At 40.0% G+C, this 27,735-nt stretch overlaps 1 protein-coding gene across 2 annotated transcripts in view; it reads left to right on the top strand.

Annotated features, from left to right (window-relative positions):
• arhgap24 (Rho GTPase activating protein 24) overlaps nucleotides 1-27,735 on the top strand; it is a 230,172-nt gene that overhangs the window by 57,450 nt on the left and 144,987 nt on the right. For both annotated transcript variants that reach the window (XM_031826117.1, XM_020486874.2), the window contains one exon: nucleotides 24,410-24,497. In XM_031826117.1, the coding sequence (XP_031681977.1) occupies nucleotides 24,410-24,497 (88 nt within the window). The remainder of the gene's footprint in view (nucleotides 1-24,409; nucleotides 24,498-27,735) is intronic.

The raw sequence follows: 27,735 nt of genomic DNA, 5'->3' as shown, positions 1-27,735 counted from the left end.
TCCTCCAGTAGCAGCTCCCCGCACCAGGCTTCCTGTGCGTGTCCTCGCTCCAGTATCACCAGTGCCCGCGCCTCGCCTCTCCTGCGCTGTCGGAGTCTCCCGGCTGTTTAGCGCAGCCAGAGACTTTCTCCTCTCCTGCGCTGCCAGAGCCTCCTGTCTGCATGAAGCAGCCAGAGCTGTCAGTCTGCAAAGAGCTGTCAGTCTGCAAGGAGCTGTCAGTCTGCAAGGAGCTGCCAGCCTGCATGGAGCAGTCAGAGCTGTTTTCGTTATATATTTGGTCAGGCCAGGGTGTGACATGGGTTTATGTGTTGTGTTCCGTATTGGGGTTTTATAGGATTTGGGATTGCTATGATTAGGGGTGTGTCTAGTTAGGCTTGGCTGCCTGAGGCGGTTCTCAATCTGGAGTCAGGTGATTCTCGTTGCCTCTGATTGGGAACCGTATTTAGGTAGCCTGAGTTTTGCTTTGTATTTCGTGGGTGATTGTTCCTGTCTCTGTGTAGTGTTCACCAGATAGGCTGTATTAGGTTTCACGTTCCGTTTGTTGTTTTTTGTATTTATTAGTTATTTCATGTATCGCACTTATTTTCATTAAAGACATGAGTAACCACCACGCTGCATTTCGGTCCGACTCTCTTTCAACAAACGAAGAACGCCGTTACAGCTCTAGCCTTATCTTCTCCCCAATTTATACTCCTCTATTCTTATCTTCTCCCCAATTTATACTCCTCTATTCTTATCTTCTCCCCAATTTATACTCCTCTATTCTTATTATATTAGAAGTACTGTTTGATTAACTCATACACTCACATTGTACTGTAGCATAGAAACTCTTTGTGTGGTGAATCCTAACTTTCACATATCCTCATATCCTTATCCTCATGCATTGATGTCATTGGGAGGCCTAAGTAAACACTTGACTTCAGTGGAAGTTAGGATATGCCCTTCTATGACAGACTCAACCGGTGGCATACTATTTCTAATCACAGTCGTTCTCAGCCGTTTCCATTCTTAACGCATCGTCAGTCCCATTAGCAGTCAACCAAATTACACAGCAGCGTCTGAGAAGGAGTCGTCCGAGCTTCCCTTGTCAGTGTCAAGGCAACAGTTCCGATAGTGAGGAGGACCTTGGTTTTTTCCATTACCTATTAGTAGTCAACCATACACAGCAGCGTCTAAGAAATCATCTCTTTCCTGTCAGTGACAGACATGGCAAACTTTCTTTTGAAGTTGTGAAAGTGAGGAGGTTAAGGAGGACTAAAGAGTGACTAAACTATCAGTATGCACAAAGAAGAAGGCCACCCCATGCTGTGTTCATATTTAGTCTCATTGATCTTAACATCCGTGTCTGGGGCCAGATGCTGTTGGAAGACACAGCACAGAAGGATTCCTCTGCCTCTATCTCAGAAGCCAGATAGTGCATGACAGTGAATCATAGCTAGGTGTTTTTCTCAGAGTGTCTCTTGTACCAGTTGTTGAAGGTGGACCACATGAGGGTAAAGCACAGGAGGGAGACTGCCTCTCAGGCTCATATCCCAGGTAGGGGAGGCAGTGAATTACAGCCTTTGTAACTCTTTTGCATTTTTCCCCACACAGGGATCACATTCAATGTCAAACATCAAAGCTACCTGTATTTCTTTGGAAAGCTTCTTCCTCTTTACCTCTGAAAAGACATTGACCTTCGATGAATATTCAGATGGAAATTGCCAGGGTATTTGCATGTCTTACTAGCATGCATTTCCATACAGAATTCATGGTCATTTGTGTGTCCCACAGTATCCAAAGGAATAATTCTGTAGTAATTCAGTAGCCCAAAACAGTTTGACCAGATCCCTGAAGCAAGCTAGTTGCGAAGGGCACCTCACAGTGTTCAGCACCGGCGAAAGTATTGGACTTCTGCCTGAGATGGACCTTTTATCTGGGAATGTAAGTGGTGGACTTGGGGAGGAATCGAATGAAACAGTCCAGATATATGTAATGGAAAAGTTGAGGTTAATAACATTTATGAAATGCAGCAATCTGGTTCTTGATACAGTATTACCGTTTGACCTTCCCATGCCAAAATAATGATAGCATTCCCCAAAACGCTTTCCTTCCAGTTCCAGCATTTACAGGATTACTGAGTAATTGGACTGGGCTTTCTGTAGGACTGACAGAATCGGGTGGGTTTGAGAAAGGCAGTGTCTCAATGGTAGTATAACGCTTAATAATAAGATTCAGTTTTGAATAAAAACTTTACATGAATTAGAATGTCATATGACTTCAGACTGCAGTGGGAGACCTGGCCTGCAGTGTTGGCTGGGTCAGTGGTGCAAGGGGGGCCTTGCCTGCAGTGTTGGCTGGGTCAGTGGTGCAAGGGGGGCCTTGCCTGCAGTGTTGGCTGGGTCAGTGGTGCGGTTGGGTCTTTAAGCCAGATATAGTCAGAACAACCTTCCTCTCCTCCCAACTGCTGAACACCTTTAAAAAAACTCACATATTATTCAAGTAGCCTGGAAAGGTTTATGTAAGTGTACTTTCCTTCACTTCAGATGTAACAGTCGTAGCCTACTTTCTGTTAAATCCAGGTGAAGCCTACGTTCTGTTAAGTCCAGGTGAAGCCTACGTTCTGTTAAGTCCAGGTGAAGCCTACTTCCTGTTAAGTCCAGGTGTAGCCTACTTTCTGTTAAGTCTCGGTATAGCCTACTTTCTGTTAAGTCTCGGCATAGCCTACTTTCTGTTAAGTCCAGGTATAGCCTACTTCCTGTTAAGTCCAGGTGAAGCCTACTTTCTGTTAAGTCCAGGTATAGCCTACTTTCTGTTAAGTCCAGATATAGCCTACTTCCTGTTAAGTCCAGATGTAGCCTACTTTCTGTACAGAAGTCAAGTTCAGGGCCCAGATTCACAAAACACTTCTTATGCAAAAACTTAAGAAGCTTCTTAACAAGTTCATAAGATGCAATTCCTCAACAATATCTTAAGATTGAATGATTTTCCTACGAACTTGTCAAAAATCTTATTACAAATCCTCTGAAGATGTCTGTTGCTACCTATCTAGCTATCTAGCTAGCAATGGCAATCATGTTAGCATGTTTCCTAATGAGATTACTGTTCTACAACATGTTCTTGGGTTTAAAATAATATATTCTGAAACTTTCAGATGAAGTTTGTGAGAGAATTAAACATGTTCAATTGCTTTCATGAGCTTTTTATCTCACTGCTTGTCACGTTCTGACCTTAGTTCCTTTATTATGCCTTTGTTTTAGTTTGATCAGGGCGTGAGTTGGGGTGGGTAGTATACAGTGCCTTTGTTTTAGTTTGGTCAGGGCGTGAGTTGGGGTGGGTAGTATACAGTGCCTTTGTTTTAGTTTGGTCAGGGCGTGAGTTGGGGTGGGTAGTATACAGTGCCTTTGTTTTAGTTTGGTCAGGGCGTGAGTTGGGGTGGGTAGTATACAGTGCCTTTGTTTTAGTTTGGTCAGGGCGTGAGTTGGGGTGGGTAGTATACAGTGCCTTTGTTTTAGTTTGGTCAGGGCGTGAGTTGGGGTGGGTAGTATACAGTGCCTTTGTTTTAGTTTGGTCAGGGCGTGAGTTGGGGTGGGTAGTATACAGTGCCTTTGTTTTAGTTTGGTCAGGGCGTGAGTTGGGGTGGGTAGTATACAGTGCCTTTGTTTTAGTTTGGTCAGGGCGTGAGTTGGGGTGGGTAGTATACAGTGCCTTTGTTTTAGTTTGGTCAGGGCGTGAGTTGGGGTGGGTAGTATACAGTGCCTTTGTTTTAGTTTGGTCAGGGCGTGAGTTGGGGTGGGTAGTATACAGTGTCTTTGTTTTAGTTTGGTCAGGGCGTGAGTTGGGGTGGGTAGTATACAGTGCCTTTGTTTTAGTTTGGTCAGGGCGTGAGTTGGGGTGGGTAGTATACAGTGCCTTTGTTTTAGTTTGGTCAGGGCGTGAGTTGGGGGGGTAGTATACAGTGCCTTTGTTTTAGTTTGGTCAGGGCGTGAGTTGGGGTGGGTAGTATACAGTGCCTTGCGAAAGTATTCGGCCCCCTTGAACTTTTGCGGCCTTTTGCCACATTTCAGGCTTCAAACATAAAGATATAAAACTGTATTTTTTTTATGAAGAATCAACAACAAGTGGGACACAATCATGAAGTGGAACGACATTTATTGGATATTTCAAACTTTTTTAACAAATCAAAAACTGAAAAATTAGGAAATTAGGAAACTCCACCAGGAAAGTGGGCCTAATTGACTCCACAGAGCAGTGGGCCTAATTGACTCCACAGGGCAGTGGGCCTAATTGACTCCACCAGGACAGTGGGCTTAATTGACTCCACAGAGCAGTGGGCCTAATTGACTCCACCGGGGCAGTGGGCCTAATTGACTCCACCAGGACAGTGGGCCTAAATGACTCTACCACGGCAGGGGGCATAATTGACTCCACCAGGACAGTGGGCCTAATTGACTCCACCAGGACGGTGGGCTTAATTGACTCCACCAGGACAGTGGGCCTAATTTTCTCCACAGAGCAGTGGGTCTAATTGACTCCACAGGGCAGTGGGCCTAATTGACTCCACAGGGCAGTGGGCCTAATTGACTCCACAGGGCAGTGGGCCTAATTGACTCCACCGGGGCTGTGGGCCTAATTGACTCCACCAGGACAGTGGGCCTAAATGACTCCAACATGACAGTGGGCCTAATTGACTATACCAGGACAGTGGGCTTAATTTACTCCACCAGGACAGTGGGCTTAATTGACTCCACCAAGACAGTGGGCTTAATTGACACTGGCCTTGTTGGTGAGTGGGCCGCTAGCCGGACTGTCATAGTACGCCTGTATAATGAGAATAAGAATAGAACCTAGGCTGGAAGGTACAGAGAGGAGCAACGTCATACTGAGATGTGAACTGTAGCTGGCCCCTAGCAACAGCCCCCAGCAACAGCCTCCAGCAACAAGGCTGAGATGGAGAAGCGGGAAGTGTTATAACTGTATTATTACTGTGCTATTATTGTGTCTTTAATCTATTATTACTGTATTATTACGGTGTTATTACTGTATTGGTACTGTATCTTTACTGTATTATTACAGTGTTATAACTTTTATATTACTGTATTATTACTGTGTTATAACTGTTATATTACTGTATTATAACAGTATTATTACTGAGTTATTACTGTGTAATTACTGTATTATTACTGTATTATAACTGTATTATTACTGAGTTATTACTGTGTAATTACTGTGTAATTACTGTATTATTACTGTATTATTACTGTATTATAACTGCTATTGCTGTATTATTACTGAGTTATTACTGTGTTATAACTGTATTATTGCTGAGTTATTACTGTATCTTTACCGTATTATTACTGTATCTTTACTTTATTATTACTGTGCTATAACTGCGATATTGCTTTATTTTTTACTGTGTTATAACTGTGCTATTACTGTATTCTAACTGCGATATTGCTGTGTCTTTGCTGTGTTTTTACTTTGTCCTTGCTGTATTATTACTGTGTTATAACTGTGATATTACTGTATTGTAAATGTGATATTACTGTATTCTAACTGTGATATTACTGTATTCTAACTGTGATATTACTGTATTCTAACTGTGATATTACTGTATTCTAACTGTGATATTACTGTATTCTAACTGTGATATTACTGTATTCTAACTGTGATATTACTGTATTCTAACTGTGATATTACTGTATTCTAACTGTGATATTACTGTATTCTAACTGTGATATTACTGTATTCTAACTGTGATATTACTGTATTCTAACTGTGATATTACTGTATTCTAACTGTGATATTACTGTGTTATAACTGTGATATTACTGTATTCTAACTGTGATATTACTGTATTCTAACTGTGATATTACTGTATTCTAACTGTGATATTACTGTATTCTAACTGTGATATTACTGTATTCTAACTGTGATATTACTGTATTCTAACTGTGATATTACTGTATTCTAACTGTGATATTACTGTATTCTAACTGTGATATTACTGTATTCTAACTGTGATATTACTGTATTATAACTGTGATATTACTTTGTCTTTGCTGTTACTTTGTTATATTACCATCTTAATCTCGCTCTTGCTGCTGGTGATTCTCTGATCCACCTCTACGCAGATGACACCATTCTGTATACTTCTGGCTCTTCTTTGGCATCAATGTCATACAACTCTCCTTCCGTTGCCTCCAACTGCTCTTAAATGCAAGTAAAACTAGTAAAACTAAATGCAACCGATCGCTGCCCGCACCCGCCCGCCCATCTAGCATCTGGACTGTTTTGACTTAGAATATGTGGACAACTACAAATACCTAGGTGTCTGGTTAGACTGTAAACTCTCCTTCCAGACTCACATTAAGCATCTCCAATCCAAAACTAAATCTAGAACCAGCTTCCAATTTCACAACAAAGCATCCTTTACTCATGCTGCCAAACATACCCTCGTAAAACTGACTATCCTACTGATCCTTGACTTCGGCGATGTCATTTACAAAATAGCCTCCAACACAACTCAGCAAATTGGATGTCACCAAAGCCCCATATATTACTCACCACTGCGACCTGTATACTCTTGTTGGCTGGCCCTCGCTTCATATTCGTCGCCAAACCCACTGGCTCTGGGTCATCTATAAGTCTTTGCTAGGTAAAGCCCAGTCTTATCTCAGCTCACTGGTCACCATAGCAGCACTAACGTTAAGCATCAGCTGTCAGAGCAGCTTTCCAATCATTGCACCTGTACATAGCCCATCTGTAAATAGCCCACCCAACTACCTCATCCCCATATTGTTATTTATTTTTTTGCTCCTTTGCACCCAGTATCTCTACTTGCACATTCATCTTCTGCACATCTATCACTCCAGTGTTTAATTGCTAAATTGCAATTATTTTGCCACTATTGGCCTATTTATTGCCTTACCTCCCTAATCGTACTACATTTGTACACACTGTATATAGATTTTTCTATTGTGTTATTGACCGTACGTTTGTTTATCCGATGTGTAACTGTGTTGTTTGTGTTGCACTGCTTTGCTTTATCTTGGCCAGGTCGTAGTTGTCAATGAGAATTTGTTCTCAACTAGCTTAACTGGTTAAATAAAGGTGTTCTCAACTAGCTTAACTGGTTAAATAAAGGTGTTCTCAACTAGCTTAACTGGTTAAATAAAGGTGTTCTCAACTAGCTTAACTGGTTAAATAAAGGTGAAATAAAAATATAAATAAATTATAAATGTGCTATTACTTGGTCTTTACTGTATTATTACTGTATTATAACTGTCTTTACTGTATTATTACTGTATTATAACTGTCTTTACTGTATTATAACTGTCTTTACTGTATTATTACTGTATTATAACTGTCTTTACTGTATTATTACTGTATTATAACTGTCTTTACTGTATTATTACTGTATTATAACTGTCTTTACTGTATTATTACTGTATTATAACTGTCTTTACTGTATTATTTCTGTGTTATAATCAAATCAAATCAAATCAAATTTATTTATATAGCCCTTCGTACATCAGCTGATATCTCAAAGTGCTGTACAGAAACCCAGCCTAAAACCCCAAACAGCAAGCAATGCAGGTGTAGAAGCACCTTATAACTGTGCTAATACTGTATTATTACTGTATTATAACTGTCTTTACTGTGTTATTATTGTGTTATAACTCTGCTATTAATGTATTATTACTGTATTATAACTTTCTTTACTGTATTATTACTGTATTATTACTGTATTATTACTGTATTATTACTGTATTATAACTTTCTTTACTGTATTATTACTGTATTATTACTGTATTATAACTTTCTTTACTATATTGTTACTGTATTATACCTTTCTTTACTGTATTATTACTGTGTATTTACTGTATTAGTCAGGCATTGCTACTGTGCTTAGCCCATCTGAGCTTTATTAATTTTAAGTTATTTAACTAGGATAGTCAGTTTAGTAACAATTACCACTTTATTCCAGGGTGTCCTGGAGCTGGCCTGGATTTGTCTGCGGTGTATATTGTTGCAGACTGTGGTATGTTGTTGCAGCAAACAGCAAACAGCATAGAAGTGGCCAGGGTGTCATTATGGAAAGTGTGTCTGAGAGGTGTAAGGGGAATAACAACAGCAGTGATGTGTGGTTTTAGAGTAGCATAGGACCTACACTACGGTACAGTCTCAGAGCAGCACACACACACACACACAAACAAACACACACACACACACACACACACACTTACGTCTCTGAGCAGCACTAGTACCTCAGCAGCCAGTCACTAGGGTGTGTGTGTGTTAAGCCACAGCTTTTTATAGGTTGAAGTCATCCCCTGGGTTTCGTTGTTGTGCTCTGCTAACCGCATATAATCTCACATACAGGCAGAGCTTGTTGTGATGGAAAAAGGTGGTAAGTAACGACTAAGGACCAGGGAGGGAACGATTTATACATGTAACCGTTTGATGCCATGTCATTCCGCGTTTTTCCTAAGTGACAGAGAGAGAGAGAGAGAGAGAGAGAGAGAGAGAGAGAGAGAGAACATCTGTAAATGAAAGACTCCTGTTATTTGAGAAGTGGTCGGTTGGTTTGTGTTTCCGTCTGTTTCTCTCTATATCAGGGGCTGAGTCCTGCGTGGCACCCTATTCCTCTATACTAGGACACAACTTTTGATGGGCTGTGAATAGGGTGCCATTTTGGGACGAAGCTTAGATGTTGATGCATGGCAGATCCTGTTGAATGACCTCATCAAACACAACGTTCTCCCTCATTCATTACCGGGGCAAGCCCATGCCATCTTTACGAGTGCCATTAATGCTGTTCATATGGGCCTTCAGGTAAAGAGGTAGAGACTGTTTCCTGGATGTCACAGTCATGCCTCATTAAAGGGCCTTATCTCAGCAGGAAAGTGGTGTATTACGCACACACACACACACGCACGCACACGCATAAACATGAACGAGCACACACATACACACACACATAAACACGAACGAGCACACACATAAACACGAATGAGCACACACACATACACACACACACACACACACACACACACACACACACACACACACACACACACACACACACACACACACACACACACACACACACACACACACACACACACACACACACACACACACACACACACACACAGGAACCTCTCAGCTTTCAGATCTTGTAAATGTTTATAGGGCTTTAACACAGACGCATGCCACTGATACATAAAAATATTTAAACATCCAAGATAGAGGTCGCTCTAATGGTGGGCACTCCAGACGGTATTATTTACATCCGTTATTAGAGTTGAATACAGTTAAATACAGTTTAATACAATTTAATACAGTCTAATACAGTGTAATACAGTTTAATACAGTCTAATACAGTCTAATACAGTTTAATACAATTTAATACAGTTAAATACAGTTAAATACAGTTTAATACAGTCTAATACAGTCTAATACAGTTTAATACAATTTAATACAGTTAAATACAGTTAAATACAGTTAAATACAGTCTAATACAGTCTAATACAGTCTAATACAATATATCCTCCCACGTCCAGGATCCTTTACCGTCTAATATATCCTCCCACGTCCAGGATCCTTTACCGTCTAATATATCCTCCCACGTCCAGGATCCTTTACCGTCTAATATATCCTCCCACGTCCAGGATCCTTTACCGTCTAATATATCCTCCCACGTCCAGGATCCTTTACCGTCTAATATATCCTCCCACGTCCAGGATCCTTTACCGTCTATAATATATCCTCCCACGTCCAGGATCCTTTACCGTCTAATATATCCTCCCACGTCCAGGATCCTTTACCGTCTAATATATCCTCCCACGTCCAGGATCCTTTACCGTCTAATATATCCTCCCATGTCCAGGATGTCCTCCACTCACTTTTCTCCTGGGCCCAGGATCCCTGCTGCTCCTGGCCACGCTGCTTGGTCCTTTGGTGGTGGGATCTTCTGTTCCGTCTGTCATTGAATGAATGAGACCAAAGCGCAGCGTGGAAAGTGCTCATGATATTTAATACTGAAAACACTAACAAAACAACTAAATATAAAGAAACGTACCATTCTGCAGGCTACCTAGTAATTATGCAAAAACAAGATCCCACAAACTCATGGTGGAAAACAGGCTGCCTAAGTATGATTCCCAATCAGAGACAACGATAGACAGCTGCCTCTGATTGGGAACCATACCCGGCCAACAAAGAAATAGAAAACTAGAATGCCCACCCAAATCACACCCTGACCAAATAGAGAAATAAACAGGCTCTCTAAGGTCAGGGCGTGACATTTACACTATATTACAAAAGGTGTACCTCGCGGGTCGGTATTACCACCCGTTCTCTTTGCTATTTACATAAATTATATTGGTCTATCTGTTAAAACATGCTAAATTAATCTGTATGCAGACGATACGGTAATATATGCCATTGCACCGACTGTTGATCAAGCTATGTTAGAGTTGCCGTCTGATTTTGTAAAATTACAGAAAGCGCTTGTTGATTTTAAACTTGTACTTAATGCAAGCAATACTATACTGAAGTAAAATATGCAACAATTTCAAAGATACACGCTGTCTGCCATCTGCCCGGGTCCAGTTAAACCTGTGATTCATCCAGGAAGAGAATACTTCTCCAGCGTACCAGTGGCCATCGAAGGTGAGCATTTTCCCACTGAAGTCGGTTACGACGCGGAACTGCAGTCATGTCAAGACACTGGTGAGGATGACGAGCACACAGATGAGCTTCCCTAAGAAGGTTTCTGACAGTTTGTGAAATACTTATTCGGTTTGGTAGTCTACGGTTGTGAGGCCAGTAGGATGTACTGTCAAATTTTTCTGGAAACAACTGGTGGACATTCCTGCAGTTAGCATGACAATTGCACGTCCCTAAAAATTTGAGACATCCGTGGCATTGTTATGTGTGACAAAACTGCACATTTAGAGTGGCCTTTTATTGTCCCCTGTGTAATGATCACGCTGTTTAATCATCTTATTGATATGCCACACCTGTCAGGTTGATGGATTATAGTTTTAAAATCCTGGGTTCGCCTACCTGAGGGGATATTTTGACCATTCTCTGTCGTGTATAGTTTTTGTGCCACAAACTCCCTTTCCCTACACACTCACATGATGTGTGCTTCATTTCATTTATTAGGTGTCTTTTAAAAGAGCCTTTGGGTTTGTGGCAAGGGACAGGGAGTGTGATGACGTGTACTAGTACTATGCTACTACAGAGGAGAGAACGGTGACGAGACCAGCTCTCCTACTCTCAAGGAATTACGTCAGATGTGTACCATCCCTACGGGACATACGCTTATTCATGTACACACAGTACATCACACACACACACTATCAATAGCAGTTACAGTGCATTCGGAGAGTCCTTGACATTTTCCGTTACAGCCTTATTCTAAAATGTATGAAATAGTTTGTTTCCCTCATCAATCGACACACAACAGCCCATAATGACAAAGCGAAAACGTGTTTTTAGATTTTTTTGGGAAAATGTATTTAAAATAAACAACTTAAATGTTACATTTGCATAAGTATTCAGACCCTTTACTCAAATCAAATCAAATTTGGTGTAGACCTTGCAGTGAAATGCTGACTTACGAGCCCCTAACCAGCAGTGCAGTTTCAAAAAATACTCATAAGAATAAGAGAAAAGTAACAAGTAATTAAAGAGCAGCAGTAAAAAATAACAACATATATAGGGGGGTGCCGGTACAGAGTCAATGTGAGGGGCACCGGTCAGTTGAGGTAGTATGTACATGTAGGTAGAGTTAATTAAAGTGACTGTGCATAGATGACAACAGAGAGTGGCAGTGGTGTGGAGAGGGGAGGGGAGGGGGGCAATGCAAATAGTCTGGGTAGCCATTTGACTAGATGTTCAGGAGTCTTATGACTTGGGGGTAGAAGCTGTTTAGAAGCCTCTTGGACCTATACTTGGCACTCCCGTACCGCTTGCCGTGTGGGAGCAGAGAAAACAGTCTATGACTAGGGTGGCTAGAGTCTTTGACAATTCTTAGGGCCTTACTCTGACACCGCCTGGTATAGAGGTCCTGGATGCAGGAAGCTTGGCCCCAGTGATGTACTGGGCCATTCGCACTACCCTCGCACTAGCCTTGCGGCCGGAGGCTGAGCAGTTGCCATACCAGGCAGTGATGCAACCAGATGCAACCAGAGCAACCATGCTCTTGATGGTGCAGCTGTAGAACCTTCTGAGGATCCTCTTTTTCCTGTAGTCCACAATCATCTCTTTTATCTTGATCACATTGAGGGAGAGGTTGTTGTCCTGGCACCACACGGCCAGGTCTCTGACCTCCTCCCTATAGGCTGTCTCATTGTTGTCGGTGTTCAGGCCTACCACTGTTGTGTCATCGGCAAATTGTACGATGGTGTTGGAGTTGATCCTGGCCGTGCAGGCATGAGTGAACACGGAGTACAGGAGGGGCTGAGCACGCACCCCTAAGGGGCCCCTGTGTTGAGGATCAGCGTAGCGGATGTGTTGTTAACTACCCTTACCATCTAGGGGCGGCCCGTCAGGAAGTCCAGGATCCAGTTGCAGAAGGAGGAGTTTAGTCCCAGGATCCTTAGTTTAGTGATGAGCTTTGAGGGCACTTTGGTGTTGAACGCTGAGCTATAGTCAATGAATAGCATTCTCACACGTGTTCCTTTTGTCCAGGTGGGAAAGGGCAGCGTGGAGTGCAATAGAGAATGCATCATCTGTGGATCTGTTGGGACGGTATGCAAATTGGAGTGGGTCCAGGTTTTCTGGGATGATGGTGTTGATATGAGCCATGACCAGCCTTTCAAAGCACTGCATGGCTACAGACGTGAGTGCCATGGGTCAGTAGTCATTTAGGCAGGTTACCTTGGTGTTCTTGGGTACAGGCACTATGGTGGTCTGCTTAAAACATGTTTCTATTACGGACTCGTACAGGGAGAGGTTGAAAATGTCAGTGAAGACACTTGCCAGTTGGTCAGCGCATGCTCGCAGTACACATCCTGGTAATCAGTCTGGCCCTGCGGCCTTGTGAATGTTGACCTGTCTAAAGGTCTTACTCACATCGGCTGCAGAGAGCGTGATCACACAGTCTTCCGGTACAGCAGGTGCTCTCATGCATGTTTCAGTGTTATTTGCATTAATGCAAGCATTTAATTAGTTTAGCTCGTCAGGTAGGCTCGTGTCACTGGGCAGCTCTCGTCTGTGCTTCCCTTTGTAGTCTGTAATGGTTTGCAGGCCATGCCTGCAAATTCAATCTTAGTCCTGTGTTGACTCTCTGCCTGTTTGATGGTTCGTCAGAGGGCTTAGCGGGATTTCTTATAAGCTTCCAGGTTAGAGTCCCGCTCCTTGAAAACGGCAGCTCCAGCCTTTAGCTAAGTGCGGATGCTGCCTGTAATCCATGGCTTCTGGTTGGGGTATGTACGTACGGTCACTGTGGGGACGACGTCATCGATGCACTTATTGACGAAGCCAATATGTGGAATGTGGAATAAGTCTGAATACTTTCCGAATGCACTGTATATATGTTATATATATGTGTGTATATATATGTTATATATATGTGTATATATATGTGTTATATATATGTGTGTATATATATGTGTGTATATATATGTGTTATATACGAATATATATTCATATTTTCATATTTATACTGCCATTTATACTTGTGAGGAATGTGTGCTCTTTGACTGAAGTTGGATAGCTGTGTACACCATTACTAAGAACATTTAGAGCACCTATCCATTTTAGAGGTGTTCTTTAAGCAGTCTGTCATTTGTCACAGTGTTTGTTTTAGGAGTTACCAACATTGCTATTGATGGGTTACACAATCAGGTATGGTGGAACTGAGCTTGAACATGAAAGCCTGCATAAACCTGTATCTCTTCAAGAGCAATTGTGGCCATCCTTGAATTGTACAGTATGTACAACGTTTACTATATCTAAATAATGTTGTATCATAATGTTGTGTAATAATGTTGCATCATAATGTTGTGTAATAATGTTGTATAATAACGTTGTGTAATAATGTTGTATAGCAATGTTGTATAATAATGTTGTATCATAATGTTGTATCATAATGTTGTGTAATAATGTTGTATAACAATGTAGTATCATAATCTTATATCATAATGTTGTATAACAATGTTGTGTAATAATGTTGTATCATAATGTTGTGTAATAATGTTGTATCATAATGTTGTGTAATAATGTTGTATAATAACGTTGTATAACAATGTTGTATAATAATGTTGTATCATAATGTGGTATGATAATGTTGTATAATAATGTTGTATCATAATGTTGTGTAATAATGTTGCATCATAATGTTGTGTAATAATGTTGTTTAATAACGGTGTGTAATAATGTTGTATCATAATGTTGTATAACAATGTTGTATAATAATGTTGTATAATAATGTTGTGTAATAATGTTGTATAGCAATGTTGTATAATAATGTTGTATAATAACGTTGTGTAATAATGTTGTATCATAATGTTGTATAACAATGTTGTATAGCAATGTTGTATAATAATGTTGTATCATAATGTTGTATCATAATGTTGTGTAATAATGTTGTATAACAATGTAGTATCATAATCTTATATCATAATGTTGTATAACAATGTTGTGTAATAATGTTGTATCATAATGTTGTGTAATAATGTTGTATAATAACGTTGTGTAATAATGTTGTATCATAATGTTGTGTAATAATGTTGTATAATAACGTTGTGTAATAATGTTGTATAACAATGTTGTATAATAATGTTGTATCATAATGTTGTGTAATAATGTTGTATAACAATGTTGCATTATAATGTTGTATCATAATGTTGTGTAATAATGTTGTATCATAATGTTGTGTAATTATGTTGTGTAATAATGTTGTATCATAATGTTGTGTAATAATGTTGTATCATAATGTTGTGTAATAATGTTGTGTAATAATGTTGTATCATGAAGTTGTATCATAAAGTTGTATCATAAAGTTGTATAATGACGTTGTATAATAGTGTTGTATGAATAAAGTTGCATAATAATGTAGTATATTATACAACACACAGCTTTGACCTACTGCAGTAGCTATGTTGGTCGATTGTACTGAAAACAATGTGTAGGCAGGTTCCTTAGGATTCAAACAGCCCAACTCATACTCTTCAAAGGGGATAATGGACTGTACAGTGTCCTGCTATTACAGTATCTTGGAAAATTCAAACATGTACTCTAAATATCATGGCTTGGAAAAGGTGTATTTTCAGTGTTTTTATAAAACGTGATGAACGGTCAAATCTATTTATTTTATTTGTTTGAGATGATTCAGAAAGTATACACACTCCTTGACATTTTCCACATTTTGTTGTGTTACACGGTGGGATTAAAATATTACGCTATGCTTGAAAATATGAAGAGTGGTACTCAGTGATGTGTTTTGTTAGATTTGTCTCAACCATAACACTTTGTATTCAGAACAAAAAGTAAATGGCTTTGCAATTTTTTTTTTGAAATATTACGTTAGTTCCTTGTTTAAATTTTTTTTTAACCTTTATTTAACTAGGCAAGTCAGTTAAGAACAAATTCTTATTTTCAATGACGGCCTACCGGGGAACAGTGGGTTAACTGCCTGTTCAGGGGCAGAACGACAGATTTGTACCTTGTCAGCTCAGGGGTTTGAACTTGCAACCTTTTGGTTACTAGTCCAACGCTCTAGCCACTAGCCTACCCTGCCGTCCCAGCCGCCCCAACCCTTGTTGCAAACAGGATGCATGTTTTGGAATATTTTTATTCTGTACAGGCTACAATGTTGTTGATCCATCCTCAGTTTTCTTCTATCACAGCCATTAAACTCTTTTAAAGTCACAATTGGCCTCGTTTTGAAATCCCTGAGAGTTTTCCTTTCTTTCCGACAACTGTTAGGAAGGATGGCTGTGTCTTTGTAGTAACTGGGTGTATTGATACTTCATCCAAAGTGTAATTATAACTTCATGCTCAAAGGGATATTCAATGTCTGTTTGTTTTGTTTTTGACCCATCTGCCAATAGGTGCCCTTCTTTGTGAGGCATTGGAAAACATCCCTGATCTTTGTGGTTGAATCTGTGTTTGAAATTCACTGCAGGACTGAGGGACCTTACAGATAATTGTATGTGTGTGGGGTACAGAGATGAAGTAGTCATTCCAAAATCATTTTTAAACACTATTATTGCACACAGAGTGAGTCCATGCAACTTAATATGTGACTTGTTAAGCACATTTTTACTCCTGAACTTTAGGCTTGCTGTGACAAAGTGGTTGAATACTTCTGGACTCAAGACATTTCAGCTGTTCATTTAAAAAAAATGAATTGTTAAAATGTCTAAAACCATAATTCCACTTTGACACTATGGGGTATTGTGTGTAGTAGGCCAGTGACACACACAAAAAAATATAGGATGGTGTGTATAGACAGTATGGACAGTAGTTATATAGGATGGTGTGTATAGACAGTATGGACAGTAGTTATATAGGATGGTGTGTGTAGACAGTATGGACAGTAGTTATATAGGATGGTGTTTATAGACAGTAGTTATATAGGATGGTGTTTATAGACAGTAGTTATATAGGATGGTGTGTATAGACAGTATGGACAGTAGTTATATAGGATGGTGTTTATAGACAGTAGTTATATAGGATGGTGTGAATAGACAGTAGTTATATAGGATGGTGTTTATAGACAGTAGTTATATAGGATGGTGTGTATAGACAGTATGGACAGTAGTTATATAGGATGGTGTTTATAGACAGTAGTTATATAGGATGGTGTTTATAGACAGTAGTTATATAGGATGGTGTGTATAGACAGTATGGACAGTAGTTATATAGGATGGTGTTTATAGACAGTAGTTATATAGGATGGTGTTTATAGACAGTATGGACAGTAGTTATATAGGATGGTGTTTATAGACAGTAGTTATATAGGATGGTGTTTATAGACAGTAGTTATATAGGATGGTGTTTATAGACAGTAGTTATATAGGATGGTGTTTATAGACAGTAGTTATATAGGATGGTGTGAATAGACAGTAGTTATATAGGATGGTGTGTATAGACAGTAGTTATATAGGATGGTGTTTATAGACAGTATGGACAGTAGTTATATAGGATGGTGTTTATAGACAGTAGTTATATAGGATGGTGTTTATAGACAGTAGTTATATAGGATGGTGTGTATAGACAGTAGTTATATAGGATGGTGTTTATAGACAGTATAGACAGTAGTTATATAGGATGGTGTTTATAGACAGTATAGACAGTAGTGATATAGGATGGTGTGTATAGACAGTATAGACAGTAGTTATATAGGATGGTGTTTATAGACAGTATAGACAGTAGTGATATAGGATGGTGTTTATAGACAGTATAGACAGTAGTTATATAGGATGGTGTTTATAGACAGTAGTTATATAGGATGGTGTGTATAGACAGTATGGACAGTAGTTATATAGGATGGTGTTTATAGACAGTAGTTATATAGGATGGTGTTTATAGACAGTATAGACAGTAGTTATATAGGATGGTGTGTATAGACAGTATGGACAGAAGTTATATAGGATGGTGTGTATAGACAGTATAGACAGTAGTTATATAGGATGGTGTGTATAGACAGTATGGACAGTAGTTATATAGGATGGTGTGTATAGACAGTATGGACAGAAGTTATATAGGATGGTGTGTGTATAGACAGTATAGACAGTAGTTATATAGGATGGTGTGTATAGACAGTATAGACAGTAGTGATATAGGATGGTGTGTATAGACAGTATGGACAGTAGTTATATAGCATGGTGTGTATAGACAGTATAGACAGTAGTGATATAGGATGGTGTGTATAGACAGTATGGACAGTAGTTATATAGGATGGTGTGTATAGAAAGTATGGACAGTAGTTATAAGGATGGTGTGTATAGACAGTATGGACAGTAGTTATATAGGATGGTGTGTATAGACAGTAGTTATATAGGATGGTGTGTATAGACAGTATGGACAGTAGTTATATAGGATGGTGTGTATAGACAGTATGGACAGTAGTTATATAGGATGGTGTTTATAGACAGTATAGACAGTAGTTATATAGGATGGTGTGTATAGACAGTATGGACAGTAGTTATATAGGATGGTGTTTATAGACAGTATAGACAGTAGTTATATAGGATGGTGTGTATAGACAGTATGGACAGAAGTTATATAGGATGGTGTGTGTATAGACAGTATAGACAGTAGTTATATAGGATGGTGTGTATAGACAGTATAGACAGTAGTGATATAGGATGGTGTGTATAGACAGTATGGACAGTAGTTATATAGCATGGTGTGTATAGACAGTATAGACAGTAGTGATATAGGATGGTGTGTATAGACAGTATGGACAGTAGTTATATAGGATGGTGTGTATAGAAAGTATGGACAGTAGTTATAAGGATGGTGTGTATAGACAGTATGGACAGTAGTTATATAGGATGGTGTGTATAGACAGTAGTTATATAGGATGGTGTGTATAGACAGTATGGACAGTAGTTATATAGGATGGTGTGTATAGACAGTATGGACAGTAGTTATATAGGATGGTGTTTATAGACAGTATAGACAGTAGTTATATAGGATGGTGTGTATAGACAGTATGGACAGTAGTTATATAGGATGGTGTTTATAGACAGTATAGACAGTAGTTATATAGGATGGTGTAACGGCTTTCTAGGTGTGGTGAAGGAGAGTCGGACCAAACTGCAGCATGTAGATTGCGATCCATGTTTAATGAAAACAAACGTAAATACGAATAAACACAAAACACTACAAAACAATAAATGTAATGAAAACCGAAACAGCCTATACTTGTCAACTAAATACAGCAACAGGAACAAAGACACTAAGGACAATCACCCACGACCAACTCAAAGCATATGGCTGCCTAAATATGGTTCCCAATCAGAGACAACGATAAGCACCTGCCTCTGATTGAGAACCACTCAAGACAGCCATAGACTTTGCTAGATAACCCCACTAGCTACAATCCCAAATACATACACACCAAAACCCCAAGACAAAACACACCACAATACAAAAACTCCATGCCACACCCTGGCCTGACCAAATACATGAAGAAAAACACAAAATACTTAGACCAGGGCGTGACAGATGGTGTGTATAGACAGTAGTTATATAGGATGGTGTGAATAGACAGTAGTTATATAGGATGGTGTGTGTAGACAGTAGTTATATAGGATGGTGTGTATGGACAGTAGTTATATAGGATGGTGTGTATGGACAGTAGTTATATAGGATGGTGTGTATAGACAGTATAGACAGTAGTTATATAGGATGGTGTGTATAGACAGTAGTTATAAGGATGGTGTGTATAGACAGTATAGACAGTAGTTATATAGGATGGTGTGTATAGACAGTATAGACAGTAGTTATATAGGATGGTGTGTATAGACAGTAGTTATATAGGATGGTGTGTATAGACAGTAGTTATATAGGATGGTGTGTATAGACAGTATAGACAGTATGAATAGAAAATGTGTGTACAGCAGTAGTGTCATAAGTGTCAAAGGCTTTTATTGACAATTACATGAAGTTGATGAAAAGAGTCAATATTTGCAGTGTTGACCCTTCTCTTTCAAGACCTCTGCAATCCGCCCTGGCATGCTGTCAATTAACGTCTGGGCCACATCCTAATTGATGGAAGCCCATTCTTGCATAATCAATGCTTGGAGTTTGTCAGAATTTGTGGGGTTTTGTTTGTCCATCCACCTCTTGACGATTGACCACAATTTCTCAATGGGATTAAGGTCTGGAAAAGGCATTGTTCGTCACCAAACTGTTCCTGGATGATTGGGAGAAGTTGCTCTCGGAGGATGTGTTGGTACCATTCTTTATTCATGGCTGTGTTCTTAGGCAAAATTGTGAGTGAGCCCAGTCCCTTGGCTGAGAAGCAACTCCACACATGAATGGTCTCCGGATGCTTCACTGTTGGCATGACACAGGACTGATGGTAGCGCTCACCTTGTCTTCTTCGGACAAGCTTTTTTCAGGATGCCCCAAACAATCGGAAAGGGGATTAATCAGAGAAAAGGACTTTACTCCTGTCCTCAGCAGTCCAATCCCTGTACCTTTTGCAGAATATCAGTCTGTCCCTGATGTTTTTCCTGGAGAGAAGTGGCTTCTTTGCTGCCCTTCTTGACACCAGGCCATCCTCCAAAAGTCTTCACCTCACTGTGCATGCAGATGCACTCACACCTGCCTGCTGCCATTCCTGAGCAAGCTCTGTACTGGTGGTGCCCCGATCCCGCAGCTAAATCAACTTTAGGAGACGGTCCTGGTGCTTGCTGGACTTTCTTAGCCGCCCTGAAGCCTTCTTCACAACAATTGAACCGCTCTCCTTGAAGTTCTTGATGATCCGATAAATGGTTGCTGAAGGTGCAATCTTACTGGCAGCAATATCCCTGCCTGTGAAGCCCTTTTTGTGCAAAGCAATGATGACGGCACATGTTTCCTTGCAGGTAACCATGCTTGACAGAGGAAGAACAATGATTCCAAGCACCACCCTCCTTTTGAAGCTTCGAGTCTGTTATTCAAACTCAATCAGCATGACAGAGTGATCTCCAGCCTCTCCAACCTGTGTTAACGGTTGGATCACTGACATGATGTTAGCTGGTCCTTTTGTGGCAGGGCTGAAATGCAGTGGAAATGTTTTTGGGGGATCCAGTTCATTTGCATGGCAAAGAGGGACTTTGCAATTAATTGCAATTCATCTGATCACACTTCATAACATTCTGGAGTATATGCAAATTGCCATCATACAAACTGAGGCAGCAGACTTTGTGAAAATTAATATTTGTGTCATTCTCAAAACTTTTGGCCATGACTGTAGATGTCCTGGAGGGCTAGCATTGTGCATACACACCATACACAGACCATACACACACACACACACACATTCACACACGCACACGCACACACACACACACACACACACACACGCACACACACACACACACAGACACACACATAATCTCTCTCACACAAACACACACACACACACCGTAATACACCAGCCACCGCCACTTTCTCATGTTTAATACCTGTTCAGCTCTTTCATCCAGAACCCCCAGGGAGACACAGAACATTCTCCAGATCGCCAGAGTTGCTGACAACACCGCCTTGACCAGAATCCAGGGTAACGCCCCAAAAGGCACCCTATTCCCTACATAGTATGGGATCCCTATGGGTTCTGGTCAAAATAGTGCACTACTAGGGTGCAGTTTGAGATGCCAGCTTTAAGAAATACTTCCGTGATATAAGATTATTTCTTTATTAATTTAAGCATCCCTGAATATATATATATATATTTTTTTTTACAGTCTTTTGATATAAGCATATTTCTTTATGATAATTATTCTGAAGTCATGCTGAGTCCAGAACTAATGCTCTCACACCAGGGCAGGTCATTTGTAAAGTTGCCAGGTTTGCAGTTTGCACAAACATCACTCAAATCAAATCAAATCAAATCAAATGTATTCGTACATCAGCTGATATCTCAAAGTGCTGTACAGAAACCCAGCCTAAAAGCCCAAACAGCAAGCAATGCAGGTGTAGAAGCATGGTGGCTAGGAAAAACTCCCTAGAAAGGCCAAAACCTAGGAAGAAACCTAGAGAGGAACCAGGCTATGAGGGGTGGCCAGTCCTCTTCTGGCTGTGCCGGGACACATAAACTACTGCAGCATAAATACTGGAGGCTGAGACAGGAGGGGTCAGGAGACACTGTGGCCCCATCCGAGGACACCGGACAGGGCCAAACAGGAAGGATATAACCCCACCCACTTTGCCAAAGCACAGCCCCCACACCACTAGAGGGATATCTTCAACCACCAACTTACCATCGTGAGACAAGGCCGAGTATAGCCCACAAAGATCTCCGCCACGGCACAACCCAAGGGGGGGCGCCAACCCAGACAGGAAGATCACATTAGTGACTCAACCCACTCAAGTGACGCATCCCTTCTAGGGATGGTATGAAAAAGCCCCAGTAAGCCAGTGACTCAGCCCCTATAATAGGGTTAGAGGCAGAGAATCCCAGTGGAAAGAGGGGAACCGGCCAGGCAGAGACAGCAAGGACGGTTCGTTGCTCCAGAGCCTTTCCGTTCACCTTCCCACTACTGGGCCAGACTACACTCAATCATATGACCCACTGAAGAGATGAGTCTTCAGTAAAGACTTAAACTACTGTATATTGCAGTGCCTACATATATAGTATCTTTATGGATCACAACAGTACTGATATCTCTATGGATCATTACAGTAGTGATATCTCTATGGATCATTACAGTAGTGATATCTATATGGATCATTACATTAGTGATATCTCTATGGATAACTACAGTAGTGATATCTCTATGGATCATTACAGTAGTGATATCTCTATGGATCATTACAGTAGTGATATCTCTATGGATCATTACAGTAGTGATATCTCTATGGATCATTACAGTAGTGATATCTCTATGGATCATTACACTAGTGATATCTCTATGGATCATTACAGTAGTGATATCTCTATGGATCATTACAGTAGTGATATCTCTATGGATCATTACAGTAGTGATATCTCTATGGATCATTACAGTAGTGATATCTCTATGGATCATTACAGTAGTGATATCTCTATGGATCATTACACTAGTGATATCTCTATGGATCACTACAGTAGTGATATCTCTATGGATCATTACACTAGTGATATCTCTATGGATCATTACACTAGTGATATCTCTATGGATCATTACAGTAGTGATATCTCTATGGATCATTACAGTAGTGATATCTCTATGGATCATTACAGTAGTGATATCTCTATGGATCATTACAGTAGTGATATCTCTATGGATCATTACACTAGTGATATCTCTATGGATCATTACAGTAGTGATATCTCTATGGATCATTACACTAGTGATATCTCTATGGATCATTACACTAGTGATATCTCTATGGATCATTACACTAGTGATATCTCTATGGATCATTACACTAGTGATATCTCTATGGATCATTACACTAGTGATATCTCTATGGATCATTACACTAGTGATATCTCTATGGATCATTACACTAGTGATATCTCTATGGATCATTACACTAGTGATATCTCTATGGATCATTACACTAGTGATATCTCTATGGATCATTACACTAGTGATATCTCTATGGATCATTACACTAGTGATATCTCTATGGATCATTACACTAGTGATATCTCTATGGATCATTACAGTAGTGATATCTCTATGGATCATTACACTAGTGATATCTCTATGGATCATTACACTAGTGATATCTCTATGGATCACACTCCAACACTCAGACATAATTTACAAACAAAGCATTTGTGTTTAGTGAGTCCGCCAGATCAGAGCTAGTAGGGTTAAGCAGGGATGTTCTCTGTTTAGTGAGTCCGCCAGATCAGAGCTAGTAGGGTTAAGCAGGGATGTTCTCTGTTTAGTGAGTCCGCCAGATCAGAGCTAGTAGGGTTAAGCAGGGATGTTCTCTTGATAACTGTGCGAATTTGAATATTTTCTGTCCTGCTAAGCATTCAAAATGTAACGAGTACTTTTGGGTGTATAGGAATGTAGTGAAGTAAAAGTAAAATTTGTCAAAATATAAACAGTAAAGTAAAATGGAGATACCCAAAAAACTACTTAAGTAGTACTTTAAAGTATTTTTACTTAATTAAGTACTTTACACCACTGATCAGCAGACAACACAACATAATTGTAATGAGTGTTGATTGACTTATTTTAAATTAATCTACTGAATGAACACAGTAGGTATTACGTTAATTCTGAAACAACTGTGTGTATTGGGTTAATTCTGAAACAACTGTGTGTATTGGGTTAAGTCTGAAACAACTGTGTGTATTGGGTTAAGTCTGAAACAACTGTGTGGTGTATTGGGTTAAGTCTGAAACAACTGTGTGGTGTATTGGGTTAAGTCTGAAACAACTGTGTGTATTGGGTTAAGTCTGAAACAACTGTGTGGTGTATTGGGTTAAGTCTGAAACAACTGTGTGTATTGGGTTAAGTCTGAAACAACTGTGTGTATTGGGTTAAGTCTGAAACAACTGTGTGTATTGGGTTAAGTCTGAAACAACTGTGTGTATTGGGTCAAGTCTGAAACAACTGTGTATATTGGGTTAAGTCTGAAACAACTGTGTGTATTGGGTTAAGTCTGAAACAACTGTGTGGTGTATTGGGTTAAGTCTGAAACAACTGTGTGGTGTATTGGGTTAAGTCTGAAACAACAGTAGGTATTGGTTTGCGTGTTGAAACTCTACCTCTGACTTTCCTCTGTCTTCCTTTTTCTCTAGGGGACCATTCTGTTACCTGGAAACAGAGTCACTGAGCATCCCAGCAATGGTGACGAGGGGGGGAAATTCCTGTTTGAGGTCTCTGCAGGTAAGACGAAGAAATAGAGCTGCTTTTAATCTTACGCAAGCCAGAGCAAATCCAGACGTACTATTCACCGGAAAGACCTTAATTCAAGGGCACCTCGTGATGAAAATGACAATAGGGTGACATTGTGACAGAATCCATTATAATCACACCTCCCAAAAATGTAAAGTGTTTGGGAACACTTGCTGTCCCTTGCAGTCACAGCTCAGTAAACACATCGAACACAGGCGACTGTTGTTATTTTCTGAGATGGATCGAGAGTGTTAGCAACATTCACTCTCGTCATTGTTTTGTGTGGCTCTCTGTGGATTATAAAGACATTACAAATTCAATCAAATCTGCTCTGCTGGAAATGGCCAATCTTCCTTCACTGCAAAAAAATACCCACATCTTATTTTTTATAAAATTATTTTTTTGTTAGACATAATACACATTGTGTCAGTGGTCTCTTAAATATTCTGACCTCTAATGTCAGATTCCATGTTTCTCTCCTTGCTAGCAGTATATCTTTCTACCACATCATAACAACAGCCCTTTGTAGTTTGCAGTGACACTCAGTGGGAAATATTTTGATGTTGCACAGCTGGTGAGTCATTGACTTATGCAGTGACTGGGTTCGTCCCAATTGGGGTTTCTCACCCTATTCCCTACATAGCAGTGGTTGGAACCAGTTCAGGGAACAGAACTTTTCTTTGAAGAATAGAAACAGAACCGGGAATGAAACTGATCTATAGTGTTTTCCGGGAAACAGATTTGTTTTTTTTTCTAATCTTGAGAACTGGTAAAAAATATATATTTCTAGATCCAAAAAATATTCCTAAAGTCTAGTATATATTTCTGTAATTCAGAACGCTCCATGTCCACCCCTCTCGCTCACTCTCTAACCAGCTGTGAAATTTCAGATGTATCTCGCCCATGCACTTATCTGACCAATCAAATCCTGCTCCAAAGAAAGCTTTTCTATCCGTGCTAATTGGTGGACTAAATTAATGAGATTAATATAACAATGCCATTGATTTCACAGGTAAAAAAATATATGCGAAAAGGAACTATATGAACTGTTACTTGTTGTTGTTGTTGTTCGAAACCAGTTCAGAACCGGTTCGGAACTTCGGAACGGAACAGAAGAAATATGGGGTTCTCTTCGGAACAGAGCGATTGGATAATCATTTTGGGTTCCAACCCCACTACATAGTGCACTAATTTTGGGCAGAGCCCTATGAGCCCTGATCAAAGGTAGTGCACCATGTAGGGTGTAGTGTTCCATTTGGGAGTCTTTGTTTGGGTACTAGTTGTTTCTTTGATGACCCTTGACATTCTTCCCAGAGCTCAGTGGCTCTTTGAGTGAGACACACACACAAACTGTGGACTTTGACCTTGCAGACCCTGAAGCTGCAGTCGGGATGGCCTTGACTAGAGAGTACACAAAGGAAAAGGGAGTTAAGGGAGTCCTGGGAAAAAAATATTTCTAAGCACGGTCTGTGTCCTAAATGGCCCCCTATTCCCTACATCGTTACACTACTTTTGAACAGTGCCAATAGGACTCTGGTCAACAGTAGTGTCCTATATACCAGGACGAATAGGACTCTGGTCAACAGTAGTGTACTATATACCAGGACCAATAGGACTCTGGTCAACAGTAGTGTACTATATACCAGGACCAATAGGACTCTGGTCAACAGTAGTGTACTATATACCAGGACCAATAGGACTCTGGTCAACAGTAGTGTACTATATGCCAGGACCAATAGGCCTCTGGTCAACAGTATTGTACTATATACAAGGACCAATAGGCCTCTGGTCAACAGTAGTGTACTATATACCAGGACCAATAGGACAGCTGTAAGACATCCCTCAGCTGGTCTGTTGGGGAATGCGTGACCAACTCCAATCGATCCACCAGAGAGGAATGTGTAGAGGATGTTGTGTACTGACCCATGATGGAAACACAGAACACTCATCTTTCCCTTTCTGGTGTACCCCTCCTTTCACTCCCTCGCTTCTTTCATTCTGGTGTATCATCCCCCGTTGCTTTTATGAAGAAAACAGAATTGAGATCCAAGAGGTTATTGTTCCGTATTCTATTGACTGATCCTGACTGATCTTTATTCCATTCTGTATTCTACTGACTGACCCGTGACTGATCTTTATTCCATTCTGTATTCTTCCTGACTGATCTTTATTCCATTCTGTATTCTTCCTGACTGATCTGTGACTGATCTTTATTCCATTCTGTATTCTACTGACTGATCCGTGACTGATCTTTATTCCATTCTGTATTCTATTGACTGATCCGTGACTGATCTTTATTCCATTCCGTATTCTTCCTGACTGATCTTTATTCCATTCTGTATTCTATTGACTGATCTTTATTCCATTCTGTATTCCCCCTGACTGATCTTTATTCCATTCTGTATTCTTTCTGACTGATCCGTGACTGATCTTTATTCCATTCTATATTCTTCGTGACTGATCTTTATTCCATTCTGTATTCTACTGACTGATCCGTGACTGATCTTTATTCCATTCTATATTCTATTGACTGATCCGTGACTGATCTTTATTCCATTCTGTATTCTTCCTGACTGATCCGTGACTGATCTTTATTCCATTCTGTATTCTTCCTGACTGATCCGTGACTGATCTTTATTCCTTTGAATACAATCAAGAACCAAGGCTTGTTCTCTCATAGGTTATTGTGACGGTTCTTTATTCCAGTCAATACAATGTGCCCTTGAGTTCTTCTATTTGGGTTATTAAAATGAATAAGTGAAGCTTGTCTGAACAGTGCCTCTGTGCTGCTTTGATTGTGAGTCTGTGTCTCAGCCTTTGTTTTTGGAGAGTTGTGTCCTTGCAGCCTATCTATCTAATGATTTGCACTAGCCAAAGTGGTAGACGTATCAGTTCCAGGGTAACTTTGCGGATTTTTTTTTGTTGTTGCCTTTGTTACTGTTTTTTGAAACGTTTTGAATTAGTCCATTCATTGACATTTCCTGTAAAGCATGCATCACCCCTTCCACTCAATGTGGTGTTTCTATTACAGTGCATAGTGTGTGTGGCCCACTGGACTAAACATTCCTGGCTTCTGGGTTTTCCTCTAATTCATACAGCCAGCCTACTAACTCAAAAACATTTCATCCTCACGTTGTGAATGCTGGTTCATTCACTAGAAGACGTTGTGCATGTGATTCTCATGCCAGGAACAGGGAGAAAGAGATGATTTTCAGTGACTTGGACCAGT

This window comes from Oncorhynchus kisutch, linkage group LG6, assembly GCF_002021735.2.
Source record: "Oncorhynchus kisutch isolate 150728-3 linkage group LG6, Okis_V2, whole genome shotgun sequence".
NCBI lineage: Eukaryota > Metazoa > Chordata > Actinopteri > Salmoniformes > Salmonidae > Oncorhynchus > Oncorhynchus kisutch.
This window is presented reverse-complemented; position numbering and strand designations above follow the sequence as displayed.